Below are 19,685 nucleotides of genomic sequence, written 5' to 3'. Positions count from 1 at the left end.
GCAATACTGGCAACGGAAGAAAAATTAGTGTAGAATTTCATCCATGTTTACGTTTTTGATATAGTTTCTGTACATAATGTAAAATAAATAGTTTTATAGATAAAAGATCGTCTTCAGTCACAACAATAATAAATGTAAATGGCCTAAGTGAAGATTAGTGTGCATCAGCTGTTTGTCGCCAATATTGCAACCCATCGGATCCCTCTTATAGCAACCGTACTCTGTTTTGTTTACTACTTTTTGCAATGGTTGAGTTGTACATAAACTACAATTACATTATGAAAAATGTTAAATTAAAAATATTAAAAAAAATATCGATTAAAGATTTTAATTTTGTTCTTTATTATAATTAAAATTTATTAAATAAAGAAAGTTAAGCTTATAATTAAAAGTTATTTTCTTCTTTCTTTCTTTTTTTAATGTGAATACGAACAGAAAATATTTATTCTTTTGCAATTTTTAATTGTCAATATGCGCTTTAAAAAAATCGTCTGTATTCTCACTTTAAAAGACAGCTGCAATGGAATTCTTCGCAGTTCTCGTAATTCTTTTGGTGTTATAACGGTTGGTTCCCTTCATAATTTGTTATGTTATTAGAGTATTTCGAACCTGTAGAAAGGATGAAGAGTGAGTTAAATATGCATATATTACGAGTTGATGAAGTTAGGAAAGAATGCTTTGAAATTTTGTATGGAGAATGTTCCGATTGCTTATTTCTCCGTTTTTTATTCTCTTTTGGTTATGTACTGTTTATGTTACCCACACAGTCTTTATGTTCAATGTGCTAGCGAAGCTACTAGGTTCCCGCTCCCGCTGCTAGCGAAGCCGTAGGATGTTTTTTTAAGTTAAAAAATTCTGCCCGGTGCCTTCTACAGATGCCTTCGGCATCTGTAGAAGGCACCGGGCAGCATGGGAAAAAAAAATGCTTATCAGTAAAAAGCTCTAATTAGATGGCGGGAAATGGTAACCGTAACTAATCCGCGGAAGTATTTGTTTATTTTGTCCGCCATCTTTATTGGCGACTTGGCATTGTTGGCGCAGCAGGGTGCACACTAAAATTCACTTTTACCATGTAAATAATAAATTTTATTAATTATACATAAAATATATCACATATTTTTGTTTTTAGAAAAATATATTTTTGTCATTGAATAAATCCATTCATTTTTAAGTTATTTTATAGTCTATTAATATTTAAAAGTCAAGTTACAAAAAATATTCAATCAAAATGTTTAGCAATCATTAATTCCGACGAATCAGGCCAAACGCGGCTATACCTGGCATTTCAATATATTAAAAAAATATTTCTATAAGATTTCTATCCTTTCAAGTGCTGCAAATTCAGATTTTCAAGAATATATGGAACATAGAATAGACCTTCGCTGAAAATTGTGCATCATGGTACCAAAACATGTATCACTTGAATGAATTTCATTTGAAGAAATTATCTTAAAATAAAGATTAGCAGATTTAACAATATTCTTGTAAAATAATTTAAGTAAAATCTTTTAGTATCAACGATCTTTAATACTGAAATTTTCAAATCAAACATTAAATGATATTTTAATTATATGAAATTATGATTTTAAAACTTAAATTATTAATGTAATTTATTAGAGAATTTATCCATTTATTATCTCCCAACTTCCTTCTTGTATGTAATGCGGTAAATTAGAAATTGACCTTCGATTTAAATATGAAAGACATTAATACACTATTAGCCCGCGTTCCATATGGCGACTTTTCAATATAACAGTAACCTATCAAACATGAAAATTAATTCCTCTAAGTCCGTAAAGTCAATGGGTTCGCTTATGTAGTGGGTTGTGGTGTAACACAATCAGCAGGCCTCAATAACAAATAACGACGTTTATTGACACGAATACACAGACGAGAAAACTCAGCCGAGACGTACACAAGCAATATACAGTAGCACGCTTAGAACAAATAGCAGTCCACAAGTAGTAATCGGTATTAAATAACAAACCACAGCACACAAAGCGAGCAGACAGAACTCAGCAGGAGGAGAGGATCTACGTAGTTATTCACGAAAGTGTATTTAAACGCCTTCTATCCTCCACTGTCCCCTCGCATTAGCTGTACTCATCTGCCGATTCACTACTATAAGACTGGCTGCTCAACAGATGGACTCGATGCAGCTTCTATATTTTCCCCCAAGACTAGGCGTACAGCTAAATCCACCAATCGTTTGAGCTCCACTCAACGCTTGCGCTTCGCTGGACTGATCCAATTAGTTCGTCACTAACTAACGATAAGATTGACTAAACGACTAGCTTAGGCTTATACAGCTGGCCTTTTATAGATTCCAGAACAGGGCAGAGAAGGTTCTCGAAGAATCAAGCGTAATTCGCCACCTATTGATCCTATCGGCAAAATTCCAGAAGATTCTAGTATCATGCAATTTGTCATCAAAATCGCCAAATGGTCGCCAAGTTCGGGATTCGTTGATCCGGTATCCGATCAGCATTCAATAGAGCTAATCGTAAAACTGTTTTTCCGATGAGGGAACTAACTGTGCTGGGAAGTAACATTACAGATTCGTTACAATATCAGTGCTATCAATTGAAAACTTTGACTAAGAACATCAATCACCTCTTACAGGCTGGCCAATATCCGGGTAAAACGCATACATGGATTTGCGAAAGGATTCGACTACAGGCCCGGTCACCAATTCCACCCCGGAGAGGACATCACGCATGCCTGGAATGCTGTCTTCATTTTTGGAGCCTGGCGTCTCATAGACGTCACTTGGGGAACAGGTAATAATTTTTTGCAATATGTTTTAGTTCAGTGTTATTTAGTTCTCTTCACTTTTAAATCCTAGGGAGGGGGAACACTTGAGGGACAGATGACAATTACCGAAGCATATTTTTGTGATCAAATAATTCAAATCATTAAATGTATCACTTTTGGCGATAAGGAAACGTGTATTAAAGAAAGAAGGTTATTAATTCTATATTCTGTGCTTTTAACCAACATTATTCAAAATGTGGTTGACTTTTGTTTTTGCGTATATCCAAGGTATATTAAGGCCGATGAGGATGCTTTCTTGATTTTTCTCCATTTGAAGCCTAAATGTTTATGTTTTCATGAAAGACAAAGGCAGCGAACCCTCATATAATGGAATAAGTCAGATTTCGACTCAGGTAGCCCCTAGATCGAGTTGATCAATTGAGGATGCCTCAATTATTTATCTTTGTAGCTAGGTATTTCCATGAACAAAGTATATCCATGAACTGAGCTAGATATAGTGGACTAAATAGTATTAGAGCCCCCACTAGTCTTTAAATTATGTGAGAAATAAATTATTTTTGTAAATTGTTAAAAAAAATTGACATAAACATATAGCAATTTTTTTAAATTATTGGTCCCTTTTTTTTTTTTTTTTTTTTTTTTTTTAACTCAGCTCTCAGCTGTATTGTCCGCATTAAGTGTCCGCGCTACATGATCGTAGTTTAAAATTTCGAAGATCTTTTTAAAACAATCCTCGAGTAGCTTCAAAACTAGCTAATAATCTAATTAAATTGTCTTTTTTTCTGTCTTCTGAAATGTCTATCTTAAATTTTTCTCTAATGATTTTACTTAATTCCAGCGAAACAAACAATCTTGATTAAATGCCTTTTATTTATTTATTTTTTCTTGAAGTTTGTTATCCAAGAATTATGGAAATAAATATAAATTATTTGAATTTTGTAAAAATATTTAACATATTATTCTGAATGTAAGAACATCAACCAAATAATAAATTCAGAAAACTTCATTTATTTTTTAAGTGGGTAGATTTCATCCCTTGAGCAATATTTTTCTTTCCGTTTCTAATTATCTATAAATTTAAATTGTAAAAAATCAAGTATCAGACCCTCATCCCCAAACACTAGTCCGATTTTGCCAATTTATATCCGGTCTGAAAGAATTCCACATATATCATCAAGGTTCGCTTGTTCCCCACCAATCCTTACTATTGGAAAGAAATCTAAAGAAAAAATGCTTTGGCAAAAATCTCATTTTCAATATCTATAGCAACTTCACTAATTAATTTCGCTACTTCGCAAAGATTATTGCATGTATAATTTGAAATAAAACTTTCTTTTGCTACGAAAAAATGTAAGTCATACATTTAATATTATCAGAGCGAACAGTAAGAACCGAAGGCTGCTACTTTTACTTTAATATTTCACTGAAAAATAAAAGTGTTTGTAACGTCATCTAACCGCAATTCGAAGTCGAGCTGTCTCGATACGGGACATTAAATTAAACTCCATTTAAAACATTTCCAATAATTGTCCTACTTTTTTTCTCTTTATATATTTTTATGGAAGAATTATTGAAGTTTTCCAAATTCTTGCTCTGAAGCGAGGATGTTGTCACATAAAAGACTTGCCACCAATTACAAGATTTTATCACCACTTTTAAAAAAAGATTTTAAAAGAAACTCATTTATTTTTCAAATGCGTGCATTTCAATCCTTGAAGAAATGCCTTTCGTCGTTCTAGCCCTTTTTAACTTGCCAAGTTATCCAGACACTAAATGTAACCTTGATATTCAACGATTTATTCCTTCTAATACATAAAAAAGATTCCTTGAGATATGTTCTAAGCGTTATGAATAATACATACGAAAGACGAAAGACGTATGGCGGAAAAAAAGAAAAATAAATGTCTACTGGAACCAATAACTACCAACACTCCACTAGACAGAAAAATGGATTTCAAAAAATGAAGAAACGACTCGTTTTATTTCTCCCTCTTCTGACATGATAACTGTCAACCACTATCCAAACTCGATAGGTATTTTATTCTTTCTGTCACCGGACGATTTCAGATGAAATGAACGGCAAGACAGAGACTCCGACCAGAAATTATTTCCACAATGTCTCTCTCACGTGACTGGTGATTGATTGGGGATGACCGTTGTTCTCGCTTTGGTTGGCACAGTCACGCTTAGCAGGTCACGTGTGAAGGCGCCCTTCGGGTCTTGTGTATTACAGGGCCAATAGGACAGCCGGTAATAATGCCTCATGGAAGTGCACTTATATAATTAATAATATTTCATGTCCTCATAAATAGTCGATATTACGCTCAAATTTTGATTAATGGTTTCGAAAATTTAGTGTTTTGGATAATATTTAAGTCTCGACATCTTCCATTTCTTTTGCCACGAGCAACCTTCCAAATTCAGTTAAAAAAATGCTTTACAATTATTACGTGTTTATTATTTTAAATTAGAGCTATAAGTGTTGCCACTTTATGTGATGTCATTTAACCGCTTAATTCACAGGTGCGCGTATCGAAACAGTACATTTCCGAGTTGCCGCTAAGCTGTTGGTAATTTCTTTACGATTGTTTTTTCTGTTGGTGATTTGGCGAAAATAACGGCCCTTGGAATATAATGGTACTTGACTATTTCCGAGGTCCGTAAAAAAAATCGCCAAGATGTTGGCAATTTCTTTACAATTTTTTTTCTGTTGGTAATTTGGCGAAAATTTAACTGTCGCCAATGGTTTTTGGAATATAAAGGTACTTTTCCGTTTCCAAGGGTCGTAAAAAAATCGCCAAACTGTTGGCGATTTTTTAAACTATTTATTTTTTGTTTTTGTTGGCGATTTGGCGAAAATAATTTAACTGGCGCCAACGGCCTGCGGAAACGGGAAAGTACCACAAATTCTTTACAGTTATTTATATGTTTATTATTTTGAATTTGAACTACAAGTGTTTCCACTTGATTTGATGCCGTTTAACAACTCGAGGTGACAAAAATTTCACAGATGCTTCTGCCACCAAAACAGTCCATTGTATCTCGCAGCAAAGGCCACACTAAGCATTCGATACCTTATAAAAATAGGAAAAAGATTTATACCTTATCGACCTGAAACCGTGCTCCTGTAAATTGTGTTCCGGCAAACAATCTCATTCGACTGGCCACAAGCATCGATTTTACTTCTGTGACAATTGCCTGCTGACGTGTGTGGCGCGTCGTTGGCCATTCTGTGACAAAAACAGCTTGACGTGTGTTACAAAGCTTGTCTATCAGATAGTCTATAAAAAATTCTGCTGCTAAAAACGACAGACATTTTATTTGCATTAATATATTTCAAAATAATATAACAAGATATGAAAATAGTCCGTTACATCGTAATCTGAAAAATATTAAAAGACCACCAGCAAATATATTTGTACATTATATTAATATTTCAGTAGTTGTCCCAGAGCAAAATAACTAGAGCGTATTATGAAATGAGTCCAAGGTATCACTATTTAATCCTCAATCGAAGGAGGAATTTTTGTATATTTCCGTATTAGTAATATTTCCGATTTTTTTAAAAAAAATACGTTAAAGGTAGGTAAGATATGAAAAATGACTTCTTTATACTCAGAGCAAACAATAATATTTTAACTTTTTACATTTCAAAATGTAATTTTTTTTGTGATATTTACTACTAATTTAAAAAAATCCATGCGAAAAGAATTTAAATTGTATCTGACTTAGATAAATTCCAGTTCACGACTCTTGTAAATCAAATGAAGATATATAATAAAATTATGCTTAAAAAACTCCTAAAAAAATCTTGACTTGAAGTCCTTAATCATTTGATAACTTAGCCTATGTGATAATCAGGCTTTGGTCTGGGTAACATGGCTTTACATGGATGTGGAATTATGTTTTAAAGTGTGGGGACGACTTAATTGTTGTCAGCATTATCTGACCAAAAATTATGAGATTCATCCAGAACCAGTACGCATATATTTCTAAAATCGGCAATTAAACCAAGAATTCAGATACTTCATTCGATGCAGATATTATTTATAAGCAAGACAAAAATTTTCCATAAATCAATCGTGATTACCTCTTGCTATACTTAAAAATACAAATTTATTCACCGATTTTACCAGTCATATAAATTAGAGTTAAACATGATGCAGAAATGATAGATTTATTGAATTGAATCAAATATTTTTGCAGCAATCAATCAAACAATGATTGATTCATTGAATTGAATCAAGCATTTCTGTGGCAGTCAATTAATCAATGATTAATTCATTGAATTGAATCAAACATTTCTGCAGCAGTCAATCAATCAATGATTAATTCATTGAATTGAATCAAACATTTCTGCAACAATCAATTAATCAATGATTGCTTCATTGAACTGAATCAAACATTTCTGCAACAATCAATTAATCAATGATTGCTTCATTGAATTGAATCAAAGATTTCTGCAGCAATCAATTAATCGATGATTGCTTCGTTGAATTGAATCGAAGATTTCTGTAGCAGTCAATTAATCAATCAATGATTGATTCATTGAACTGAATCAAAGATTTCTGCAGCAGGCAATCAATCAATGATTGATTAATTGACTTAAACAGATTCAAAGGATTTATGAATCTGTTCAATTGACTCTGTAAACTCAAATTTATTTTCTCGTCCACCATTTTTATCCAATTCATCCTTCTAAACAGAGTGACACTTTCATTACCAAATCTGCCTTATAAAAGGGTAATTTCCATTCGGCTCGTCCCTGCAGAAAATTGAACATCCAGGCCAATGAATAGGTAACCACCCTTGACATCCAATCTTTCTATCGAATGAACAGAATTACCTTCGGGGGGGGGCAATTTTCCCATGCAAAAAAAAAAATAACCACCCAGCTTTCTAAACGATTAAAGCACGATGACGTGACACGAAACGACAACATACTCGACACGTAATTTGCAGTCGTTTGTTTCTATGATAATCGAGAACATCGAATACTTGAATACCCCCCTCTCCCTCCCCAATGCTTTCGAATCAAATGCTGCCTGCCTTGGAATAAAACATTGGAGTTTTCGTAACAAGGTAACATTGGTAACAAGGGACATGTCAGGTGATCATTGGGCGTATCTGATGAATTTCCTTTTTGATGTATTTTAAGACAGAGTAACTCTTCTCAAGCAGACAATAATACAAAATAAATGGGTTTTTGGAATCTATTTTGGGGTCTTCACGTGGAGGTATCAACAACGAACGAGTTAATATTGATCGATAATTGGAAATTTTTGCTCTTGTTGTTGTTTTCGAGCTTTTAGCCATTTTAAGATCCCAGAAGCAATAGAATCAATTTTAAAACGAATATCATTTAATATATTAAGATACGAATATACTTACCGAATACACGATGTATTAAACAATTTTTGATATAACTACACATTTTTTTACTTTCTCGAGTATATAGTATATAGAAAATATTGTAATCGTCAAAAAATTCGAACTCGAGATTTTGACGAATCCACATTTTAAACCACCCTAAGTTCAAAAACATTTTTTTTTTTTTTAAGGAAAATGTCCGTTTATTTGTCTGTCTGTTTTTGAAATTCTTTGAAAGTATGCGGGAAATCTACCATGTCCTGATATAATTTGGATTATCAGTGGATTGCATCTTCTTTTTATTTTTGGAATAAGAATGAAATCATAAGCTACTCTTCCATTTTTAGGCATATGCTATCTGTCAAACCAATGCAACTGAATTTCTTTTCTTAAATCTCACCACCCCCATTCTGGTTGCCACACTAGATGCAGCATAAAAAAAAACCCTGTTATGATGTGTTATCTTCTATAATAAAACTGTTACCGTATTATATTCAGTGTGTGTATGGAGGGGATGGTCTGTAACAGCTATTTGTAATTAGAGAAAGAATTTGTGACCACCCTATAATATATAAAAATGACACCTAAACCAACATTTGCTTCTTCCTGTCTCACCCCGGCCGTATCTGGACTCCAGATGGGGGAAATTATTTGCGTCATGCTGACATATATGACAATATTCAGTGGTATCAAGTCTCAAATCCGCTTTTCTCTGATACCTAAACCAAGATCTCAACACCAAACTATTGAGTCTGCAAAAATTTGATCTCAAATATTTTTAAAAACACAGTTTGTTCTTTGCAGTGTCAAATTAAAATGAATTCTACAATTAAAACTGAAAGTTCTGACACCATCTCATTTATATATTTAAAATAATTTAGAGCCTTGTTCAATCACTAGTCCGATTTTGTCAATTTTTGCATCATATGAAAATTTATGACTTCTAGATATCATTGGATATATGTCCTCCACCACCTTCCATTTTTAAGTGAAATTTCAAAAAACTCTACTTTACTGTATATTTCTCTACAATAATAATAATAATAAATGTGTTAGTTTCGAAATTTTTATTTGTGATTTTTTTTTAATCCGAAGGTACTTTATTCGTCTGACTCCATAATTCGTAAAACAAACTTTGGCAGAACTCCAATTGCACCGATTTCGCCAATTTGGAAACACTGCTAACCAATCAGAATGCTCTATGCTTATTGTACAAATTTATTTTAAAACAATACTTTCTTGTGTTTATTAAATTATTACTAATATTATTCTCAAAACAAATTACTAATATAAAATTTACAAAACAAATTACTAATATAAAATTTACAAAACTTATCGATCTACCGGTAAAATTACCTAATGTTCTGCCTGAAGTAAAATTCAACATTTTGTTTTCTCATTATTTTATAATAGAAATGAAACAAATGATTAAGATAAAGCCTTAATGAAAAGGGCTTGGAAAAAATATTTCTCTGTATTTATAAAATTACTTTAATTCATAATCAAACACGTCTTCTTTTTTTAAAACTCAGGTTATACAGATCACACGGGGAAATTCCAGCGCAAATTGAACGAGCATTTTTTCCTCACTGACCCAGAAGTGCTAATTTGGACGCATTTTCCTTACAGTGAAATGGAAAGTAACTACTCCAGGTAAATAGAAACATTTTTTTTTTCCCCTTCAGTCTTTCATATTGTTTTTTTCTTGTTTCTTTTCAAAACATTGGTGTGGAAATTTCATTCTTTTAATAATAATATAAAATAATATAAAAGTTTTCAAAAACGCTCTTTTATTAGTAATTTAAAATCAGTATAGTAATTTTATCAAAAATTAGCAGAAAAAATTGGTGTGGGAAGAGGTTAAGATTTCTTAGGCACTTGCTCAAATCCCTCGGAGTCGCATTCGACAACGCTATTTAGCAAAAACTTCTTTCATGCAGAAATAAGGATTACAAGTCCTCAGTACAAGCTGATACCCTAGATACAGGCCATTCTTGTATATGATATCATGATGTCTCCACTTCACTAGTTCTTCGAAACATCGCTCGTTACATTTTGTTTTAGTCGTTATTCAAATCAGTCGTTATGGAAGGTATCCGTTATGCCAGGTTTGACTGTATTTATTTAAAGCCTTTCATTTTTTAAAAAATTATAATATAAATTTAAGAAAATAACATTTTAGTCTCTTAACTTTTTCTTCATCTTCAGATGGCAGCTTCTAGACAAGCCACTCAAACTGGACGAGTTCAATGCCCTTCCAAAAGTGACTCCGTTCTTCTTCGAATACAACCTGCGAATCCGATCCCGTCCTCAAAATCCCGTCGTGTTCCGATTCCAGACAGAGCTTAAAATCACGGCCCACAAGCCGACGAGGTATAAGTACAAACTGTATTCGGTGGAAGACAGAGAGAATGGGGCGCTCAACAACTACGTCTTCTGCCAGCTGAAAGAGGATAGACTGCTGGGCTCCTTTGCCATCAGCCCGCCGTCCGAAGGAATGTATTATTTCAAGGTAAGAGTCCGTCTGCACTTTCAGCAGTAGAGGACTATGGCGTCAATAGGATAACTATAGAAGGCCTATAATTTTTGGATACATCTCTCCGAGTTATTACAATAGCATATATATATATAGACATTGCTATTACCCGAATCTCAAAGCCTGAAAAAGAAAATGAGGTACTAATGCAACAAATGCCCAACTGAATTGCACAAAATAAGATTATAGCACTTTAAGAGATCTAAACTCCTCACTCCCTTAAACATTTGCTTACTTACGTCACTGGATAATATAATTTCGATCGAGTTCGTATTCGGAAGTTGGAGATTGGAAAATTTGATTCAGCAAAAGTTTATGAAACATGTGAACCTGATACAATCTTTTATCGTGGATCTATGACGTACAGAATGTGTGTTTTATATACAGTCGCACACAATCAAAAATAATTTTGATGAAAAAAAAATTTTAATTCTTTTATATTATAGTAGGTATCTAGAGGAGGCTCAAAGTGGAGTCATCAATTTAGGGATTAATTTATCTATTTTATAAAATTTTTCATGCCATTTTAAATAGAGACTGTCTTAATTTCGGCCTACTTTTGAGAATTATTTGCTCATTAATCAAATTATTATTACTTAGTCATAGCATTTGGCTACATAATATATATGAGAGTTTTAATTTAGTATTCAAAAGCATCTAATAAACTAGAATTTAACTACATGAATAACAACAAACATTTTTTTGTTTAGTGTTTGGAATTTCTAACTAATTTTAATTATATTAGATATTGTTATGGACATCCGTCAGGAGGATATTGTGCAAGAAGTCCAACATGCTTATTAAAAGATAATGATACTTTATTACGCGAAAAACATGAAGTATATGAAATAAAAACACAGTACTAGCAACACACGTGTAAAAGGCAAATCATAATAAAAGGCATCAGAATGCAATTAGAGAGCTCGCTCTGTGATCAGCATTCAAAAGAAAGAATTCAACTGATTCGATTTAGCTCCGACAGGGCATAGAATTTTTACGAAGGATCCTCATAGTTCAGCTTCTAATAGAGATATTACTTCAATTCTTGTATTTTTGAGAACTTTCATTTTGTCGCCAAGGTGTAAGACATATATTAAAATCTCTCTTTTCAGCCATGAGTCTAATATTGCATATTAATTGTAGCTCATAAGACTATTGCATATTCATAGTAGTATGCTGATTTCAAATAAGAAGTTTTCCCCAGTCATCTCAACTTTTTGAAATTTAGTGTACCTAAATTATAAAATTCACAAAATTTTAAAGAACAAATTATTCGTCGAAAAGAAGAATCCCATGGGAAAAAAAAAGAATATTGGTTTAGTATTTGTTCTCGCACAAAAAATACTGTGGTGAATAAAAAGACAATATGATTTCAAATCTTTGATAATGATGAAAATTAAGTTCAGGTACACTAATGGATAATTTATTTGAACTTAAAAATAATCTAATACTTCGAGAGTTATTTCGTACATTGGTTGACAGAGCGATGAGCAACAGAATTAAGATGGGTATAATACATGTTTGTAATTATTCTCATTAAAAAAAATATTTTTATTTATTTGAGTTTTAATTCTACTTTAATTATTCGTAATATTGTAGAAGTTATATTTAAATAATAATAAATAAATAAAGGCCGTAATAAAATCAGCCTTTTTATATTTTCACCACTTTCTGGTCTAAATATCACAAATGCCAATGGGGCTTTTAATGATCCTACCTTAACCCCTTAACTGTTTTATTTTCTTTGCACTCTAATAAGATGAACCTTCTATTTTGGGAATATTTATTTTGATTCAAATGGAAATCCATTGAATACTTGACTTATCTATGTATTCGAAGTAATTTTAATATTGAATTATAATCATTATATGGTTTATTTTTTTCTTACAACTATCAAAATTCGATGCACATATGGCACTCGGGCAAAACAGTTAAGCATTTTAAGTAGTATTTTGAGCTTAGCATTCAGAGGATTAAATTGATATTCTCCAAAATGATATTTAGTTATTTAGAATTAAAAATGTATTTAATAGATTTCAATCACACTTTATAGGTATATGCTAGACCCGAATGGCAGATGTATGAAGACACAACACTCAAAAATGTAGCCATTTTCTTGCTGGAGTGCTTAAAAGCAAAGAAGCACATCAATCCCTACCCCTTGCACGACGTACCGTGGGGTCCTGCACAGTCTTTCTATGACTTCAAGATGAAGTTGATTAACCAGGTAGGACCTGTCATAGTAACGTGGGGTGGAAAGAGGAAACTGACTCTAGAAACAGCGACAGTCATGCTCATCACACAGCAAGTAAGCATCCATTTCTATGTAGATCATTCATAAGTTTTTCAGTTATGTTAAAGTTGAAAATTCTTTTAACTTCCGGGAAAGGTGGAATAGCTTCACTTTCTGGAAGTGAATTAATCTGAATTTTAATCATCTTTCCATTTTAAAGGGTCAACTCAAGCTATTGTCAAATATAACGTGCCAAATTAACACATTCACTATCATGAACATCATGCATGTATCACACTTAATTTCTAATTGTATCGGAACATTTATTGTACAGTTCAGCAACGGATTGTAAAACCCTCCGCGCTTTTACGCATGCGTTAGGGTGAGTTTAATCCGCCCAAATAGAGGTGAAAAGAAAGATGAAAGGAGATGTTTACATTTACTAGTACCAATAGGTATCTAATAGGGGAATTCCAAGGTCAAAGGGAATACCAGAAATGCGCTCATCGTTCCGCGTCTCACCCCTTAATGAGACGGAGTCGTCGAAATGTGGTCGTCTCAGAATACGTTGACGAACTATATTAGAATGATTCCTTATCTACCATAATTAAGAGATAGCAAAGAAGGGGTTATTTCATTAGATAAGTGGTTCGAACATCAGGCTTGAAACGTGGCAGTAAAGATATTAAAAATGGGGACTGCTGTATTTCTTGCATTTATTTATTGCTCATGATCTTACACTTTAGGTATAATGGCAGTTGCGGATGGTAAAAAATGGCTTGATGCCCAGATGATCATTGAATCGAGAACCGATTGGATGGGAAATCAGCCATGTAGAGAGCAGTAGCGTACATGTGGCGCTTGATTTTTAATCACTTATGACATATGATTTTTTAATCACTTAGTTGCCATAAATGACTTTCCAAATGTGAATGACACACGGGGGAAATTATTATTATTTTGCTTTCTCACCAAATTTTATTTTAAAAAGTGAGATATGCACACTTATTGGATGAAATATACTCAAGTTTTCTACAAATGGCCCCGAGATATCTATAGCCCATCCATCGCTATATCATTGATATATGGGCCTGATAAACGTCAAAAGCAACGACACCAAAACATCCAACGATTGGAGAAGGGATGTAATATCCTTTGACAACAAATCAGACCAAGAAATCTTCCCCTGCACCCAGTGTAAGGCTTTTGGTGAAGGACAAGAGATGTAGGAGTGTTGACAATTGATGTAAGGAGTCTGAATGACCACCTACGGCAAGTCTCCAGAGGGCGACGACGAAGAGAGCAATTAAGAGCGGGAAAATTGTCTTTTTAGAACCTCCTTGCCGTATGTAATGAAAAGTACATATCAAAATCTATTTTAATTTTTAAAAAAGCAAATAAAAGATGTATAGAATTTATCCTTGTCATTGACTTTGATAAGTCACACAATTTAAAAAACCAACAACACCGAAATGTCACAACTGTCTCTTATAACGTCCCCGTCATTCAAGCAGCTTTCAGAAAAGTGGCCCAAAATAACCCTCGTGTAATTTTAAGTCATATATTAATAAAACTAAACGTAATATTATGCCACAACACAAGATAATGTGCTCAAATGACGTATGACAATTACTTTTGTCGTATAACTGTAAAGCAACTTGAATTGGCTCCGTTGAATTTCATTTACTTTTTTTTAATTATCTGCCTCTATAGAAAAAATTTTAAATTCTCTCATTTTCAAAACAGTTCAAATTTATATATGCGTGTCTTTTTTAATATATCACATCAGTATTAATTTTCATTTTCTTAAAGGAGTTATTATTTATTTTACACCAAATCTTAAAATTATCCCTTGATTATTTTTTAATGAACCTCAGTAAGATTCAATGATACTTTGGCATCATTTAATTTTAATCAACGAATCATCTTAAATGATTCAGATTCCGTAAATGATATTAAGTCAAAATGAGAGTTCTATCCTCGAATTTTTCATAAAGTTCCTCTTTACAGCACTTGTGTGTTTCATTTGGAATTGTATTTCATCATATAGTGAAGCAAATTGAATTTGACTTTTGGAAAAGCACTCCTTCCTTTTGATCGTTTAGGCCTAAAATTTGATTCAGGCCAATAATTTATGTCAAAATCTCATATCAAATTTCATTTATCAAACTTTCTGCATTTTGCGTTATCACATTCAAATATCCATAAATAAAAAAGCAGTGAACTAATTTACGAACTTAGTCTAAAATTTTATAAGGTTCTATAATTCTAATGATAAATGATAAGACAAATTTTCATATATATAGTTAATTATACGTTTTACTGTAAATTATCCTGTTCAAATAAACGGAATGTAAACGTCCAGACAACAAATTTCTCCCGAAATTTGGCACAGATATACAATTTTGTGATGAGATCATATAAAAATTTCAGCTCTCTGTTTCTATTTTTCAATTATCGGGTTGAGATATAATTTCAAAAATGCTTCTTTTTCAGAAGAGGTCTAAAACAAACTTGGAGATTCATTCAAATATAATGAATCCTCAAGAATAATGATCCAATCTTTTTAATGATTACAGCATTTTAGTTTTTATACGACTGAACGAATAAATGCGAGGGAAACAAAGGGATACAAGAATATAAAAAAATGGAGAAATGATTTAAATCTTTTAATGATTGCTACAGAGAAACTGCAGTCAAAACTTTCGCCATCTTCCGAGCAGTAGAGTCATGACTGCCTGGAAGATATCGAAAGAAAAAAAATCTCGTTTCCTCTTACCCTTCCGCTCTCAACTATTCCAACTTTTTGATATCCATTCATAATGTGAAATGCTTCATCTCTAAATTGTTTCAGCTCTTTGACGCCAATAACAAGGAGATGGATACCAGAGGAATCATCAGCCGTGAGGACTCCGATATCCGCATCACCTTTACCATCACTCCCCCAAGAACAGGCTACTTCAAACTCCTCATCTTCGGGATTCCAAAGCCCAAACTCAAAGGCAAGTGGCGACTGCCGCTCCTGGCCTCCTTCCTGATCGACTGCAAGCTCACCAAGAACCCTGGGGATGACGATCCTTACAATTCCAACACCAAGAAAGATACCAAGAAGAAAAGAATGAGGGTGCCCACGGTCAGGTGAAGGGGACCTGGCCGTAAAAAGGGCTCCTGGACATGATGGCCTCTTGCAGTGTTGAGTGCTTGGATCGCGCCTCAGGTTATCCATTGTTTGGTTCATTTGCTTTATTTTTCTTTCATTCTGCGACATCTGGGAATGGAAACTGTTTTATTAACAGAAAGTAATTAATTAGCTGATGGTTAATTTAGAATATCTTAATTTTAGAATTAGAATTTTTAGAATTTTTTTTATAATCAACCATAAAATGTTTATGATTGAAATTTAATTGTAATGCTAAGACTAAACCTGTGACCTAATATTTAAATTTTAATTAGATGACGACTTATTTGGGATATTTATTGCTATTTCAATGCATATTCAATGTAAAGAACAGACAGGATACATAAGCGTATTCAAGTGAATTGTCATTTTAATTAATAGCTAATTGGACTTAAAAAATTTCTAATTAATTGCAAATTTATATGCATCATTGTATGCCATTGGATTAAAGGTGAAACAAGCCTCCTTGAATTGATTAAGTCAGAAAATGTTATTGTAATGTTACCAGATTGGAGAAATCGTGTTGCTCAAGATGGTGCCACTAAAAGAGTGAAATTCATAAGTCATCAAAACATATGAATGATGTTCCGCCCAATTTTCATGAAAAATTTATTATCTCAAAAGATAATATAAAATGACGTCGTTAAAAGATTGAAAAGCATGGTATCTTCTAAAAGCCCTGTAATGTCCGTCCAATTTTAATTAAAAATTTGTCTCGAGAAACTTGCCAGGTATAAGGTGTCATCATCAAAAGACTTAAAATCTTAATATCATAATTAAAAAAACTCAGTGATGCCCTTCCATTTCTGATACATTATCAAAAAACAAGTATGTATCAAATAGCATCACCAAAGACTGATAATCACACGTGGTCGAAAAGTTCAATGATATCTGTCCAATTTTGATTAAAAGTTTATTGCTCCAAAAGATAATGTAAAATGATATCAATCAGTTTAAAAATCATGTATCATCAAAAGGATCAATGATATCCACTCATTTATAATTTTAAAGTTAAATATTTCCATACTGAAAATTTCTACTTTAATAAATTACAAAATCAGTGTTAGAGTATTTATTAATTTTGCATGTGTGATGCTGAAGATACAAAGAAAAGGTTTAATTCTGATGAAGCTTTAGCATTGGCTTTAGTGTTTAATCTATGAAATTATCTATTTCTATAAAATAGAATATATTTGAATTTAATTTCAAGCTTCAGAATAAAATATATGCAAATGTATCATAAATAACCTTTTGATGTTAAATTCAAAACAAATACTACTTCAACAAATTGATGTGGGTATCTTCTGAAGAAAGAGCGAAAATAATTTGAACGGGAAAAAAAATACAGAAAACTTAAACACTCGACTTAGAATAAAATCATATATTAAGGATCATATCATTTATGATGACGAACTGAAATGCAACTTGCACTATAACAGCAATCTTTTTACCCATTTACCAAAAGAAATTAATGAAACTATGTGATGTCACAATCACATGAGGAACATAGCTATATTTGTCATTGGAGATTTAAACTAAGATGTGATATTAACCCATTTTGCTTCTTAAGCAAGAGGCTTTATAAATTTGACCCGAGTCATATTAGTATTAAGTGACTTCATTAAATTTAAATTTATTTCAAACCTAAAGAAATTGAAGCAACATATGAAAATTTTTTTGAAGAACGATAAAAAAAAATAATAATTAAGGTTTGAAAAGGAAGGTTAATGGAAATTATATTTGTATATATGAGCTTAATTAATTCCAGATAAAAGAAATTTTATAACAATATTTCTTTCTACTGTATTTTTAAAAGAACATTTCTTTTCCATTCATGGACAGTTTTAAATTAACATCCTTTCATCGGATCAAAATTTAAAAATTATCACATAAGAATATAACTGATATAAATTGCACCCTAATTTTATCTTAATCACTTCTATTATATAATACTATACAAGAAATTAATATGCACAATTTTGATTTTATTAAAAATGCGTCTTGAAAAAAATTATTATTAATAACCAATTAAATTATCGGTTAAAAGAAAAGCTCTTTTCTTTTTGCTGAACTCACTCTGCATATACAATTCAAAAGTATTGCTTGAGAAATACTTTGAAAACAATATTTATCTACTAGTTTAAGTACACACATAATTTAATACCACATTTCGGCATTGAATTTGAAAACAATTGAAATTCTAGTTATGCTTCAAATTTTGCATCGAATTCTTTTAAAATTATCAGATGAAAAGTTCATAGAATCCTGGATTTTATTCACATGTTTCAAAAAATAAAAAAAAAAAAATCTTATTGGCCTAATTTTTAACTATACTAATAATTAGCGAATTAAATTATAAGTATATCTTATTCAATAAGTTTTAACACATTAAAAAAAAATTGTTAAGTGAATTCATATTGTATGAAAAAGAACTATTATAAAAAAGGTTGATTTCAAAAATTTTGAACTTTATTATTTTTATAACAGAAATATAACTTTATGAAAGTTCTTTTCACTAAAAGAATAATGCTGCATGTAATAAATGTTATTTTCTTATCCATTATCACTAAAAAATAAATTTTAAAGAAATTGAATATTTGTGATACTTATAAATTATAAAAATTATTAGTTACTTTTTTCGTTCCAAAATAATTCTAAATTAATTGTGATGCAATTTTGAATGTACATAGCAAATACAGATTTTTACAGTCAATTAGCTTTTTAAAAAATCCATATGAATTATTTAAAACTTAAAAAGAAATTTTCGTACAGAGGCTTTACAAATCCTAAAGTGTAAAAATTTTCATTAAAATTTATTACTTACATTTCCTTTTCTTCTCTAAAAGAATTATACTTACATTAACAGATTTAGTCTGAACCTTAACATTCTTTGTTGTGCAGATAATAAAATGACACTATTTATTCAATTGTTATTGTTTGTTTTATAATGAAATCCCTCAATTGTTGTTAAAAACCTATTTGCAGCAGGCAAAAGACAAGCCATTTTCATTGTTTTTATTTAAATTGCTTCATTATTATTATCTTTTTAATATCTAAAATAAATGCTGCAGATAGTCGAATAATGACTACCTATTACTATACTATATTATCTATTAGTGTACTATATTTTCTTTCTGTAGGTATATTTGTAACATTTTTTGAAATTAAATTAAAATTCAAAAGTAAATACTAAATACAGTTTTCAAGAAGGAAAATTATGAATGATCGGAAATTCCATAGCCAGTGCATGTTTAAACCTGAAGATAGCATTTTGCATAAGTTTGTACAACTGAAGTTTTAAGAAAGTTATTTATCCTCAAACGATACATCTGAATTGTAAGTATAATGAATTCAGTAAATGCAGTTTTATCTTCCTCCCCTTCTTCAGTTGTATATTTTATAAAGGATTGTGAATTGAAGGCCAAGGAGTAAGAATGCCCAAATTAACACCAATAAACGCGAAGACGCGTAATATGTAGAATTCTAGGTAAGTGTAGTAGTATGCAAACTTGTAACAGATTAAATATTGCAACATTTTTGAAGGAAAGAAAAAAAGATTGCCAATTTAAAGAAATCTTAGAATTATTGTTTTA

The 19,685-nt window shown here is 31.7% G+C and overlaps 1 protein-coding gene across 1 annotated transcript in view; it reads left to right on the top strand.

The window, feature by feature from the left end:
* LOC129971094 (kyphoscoliosis peptidase-like) overlaps positions 1-16,228 on the top strand; it is a 68,477-nt gene extending 52,249 nt beyond the window's left edge. Inside the window, exons 6-10 of the mRNA XM_056084570.1 lie at positions 2,623-2,780; positions 9,678-9,798; positions 10,354-10,657; positions 12,735-12,989; positions 15,769-16,228. Coding sequence (XP_055940545.1) covers positions 2,623-2,780; positions 9,678-9,798; positions 10,354-10,657; positions 12,735-12,989; positions 15,769-16,056 — 1,126 coding nt within the window. The 3' untranslated portion in view covers positions 16,057-16,228. The remainder of the gene's footprint in view (positions 1-2,622; positions 2,781-9,677; positions 9,799-10,353; positions 10,658-12,734; positions 12,990-15,768) is intronic.
* The last annotated feature ends 3,457 nt before the right edge of the window (positions 16,229-19,685 follow it).

The sequence above is a fragment of the Argiope bruennichi genome, chromosome 6 (assembly GCF_947563725.1).
Source record: "Argiope bruennichi chromosome 6, qqArgBrue1.1, whole genome shotgun sequence".
NCBI classification, from domain to species: Eukaryota; Metazoa; Arthropoda; class Arachnida; order Araneae; family Araneidae; genus Argiope; species Argiope bruennichi.
This window is presented reverse-complemented; position numbering and strand designations above follow the sequence as displayed.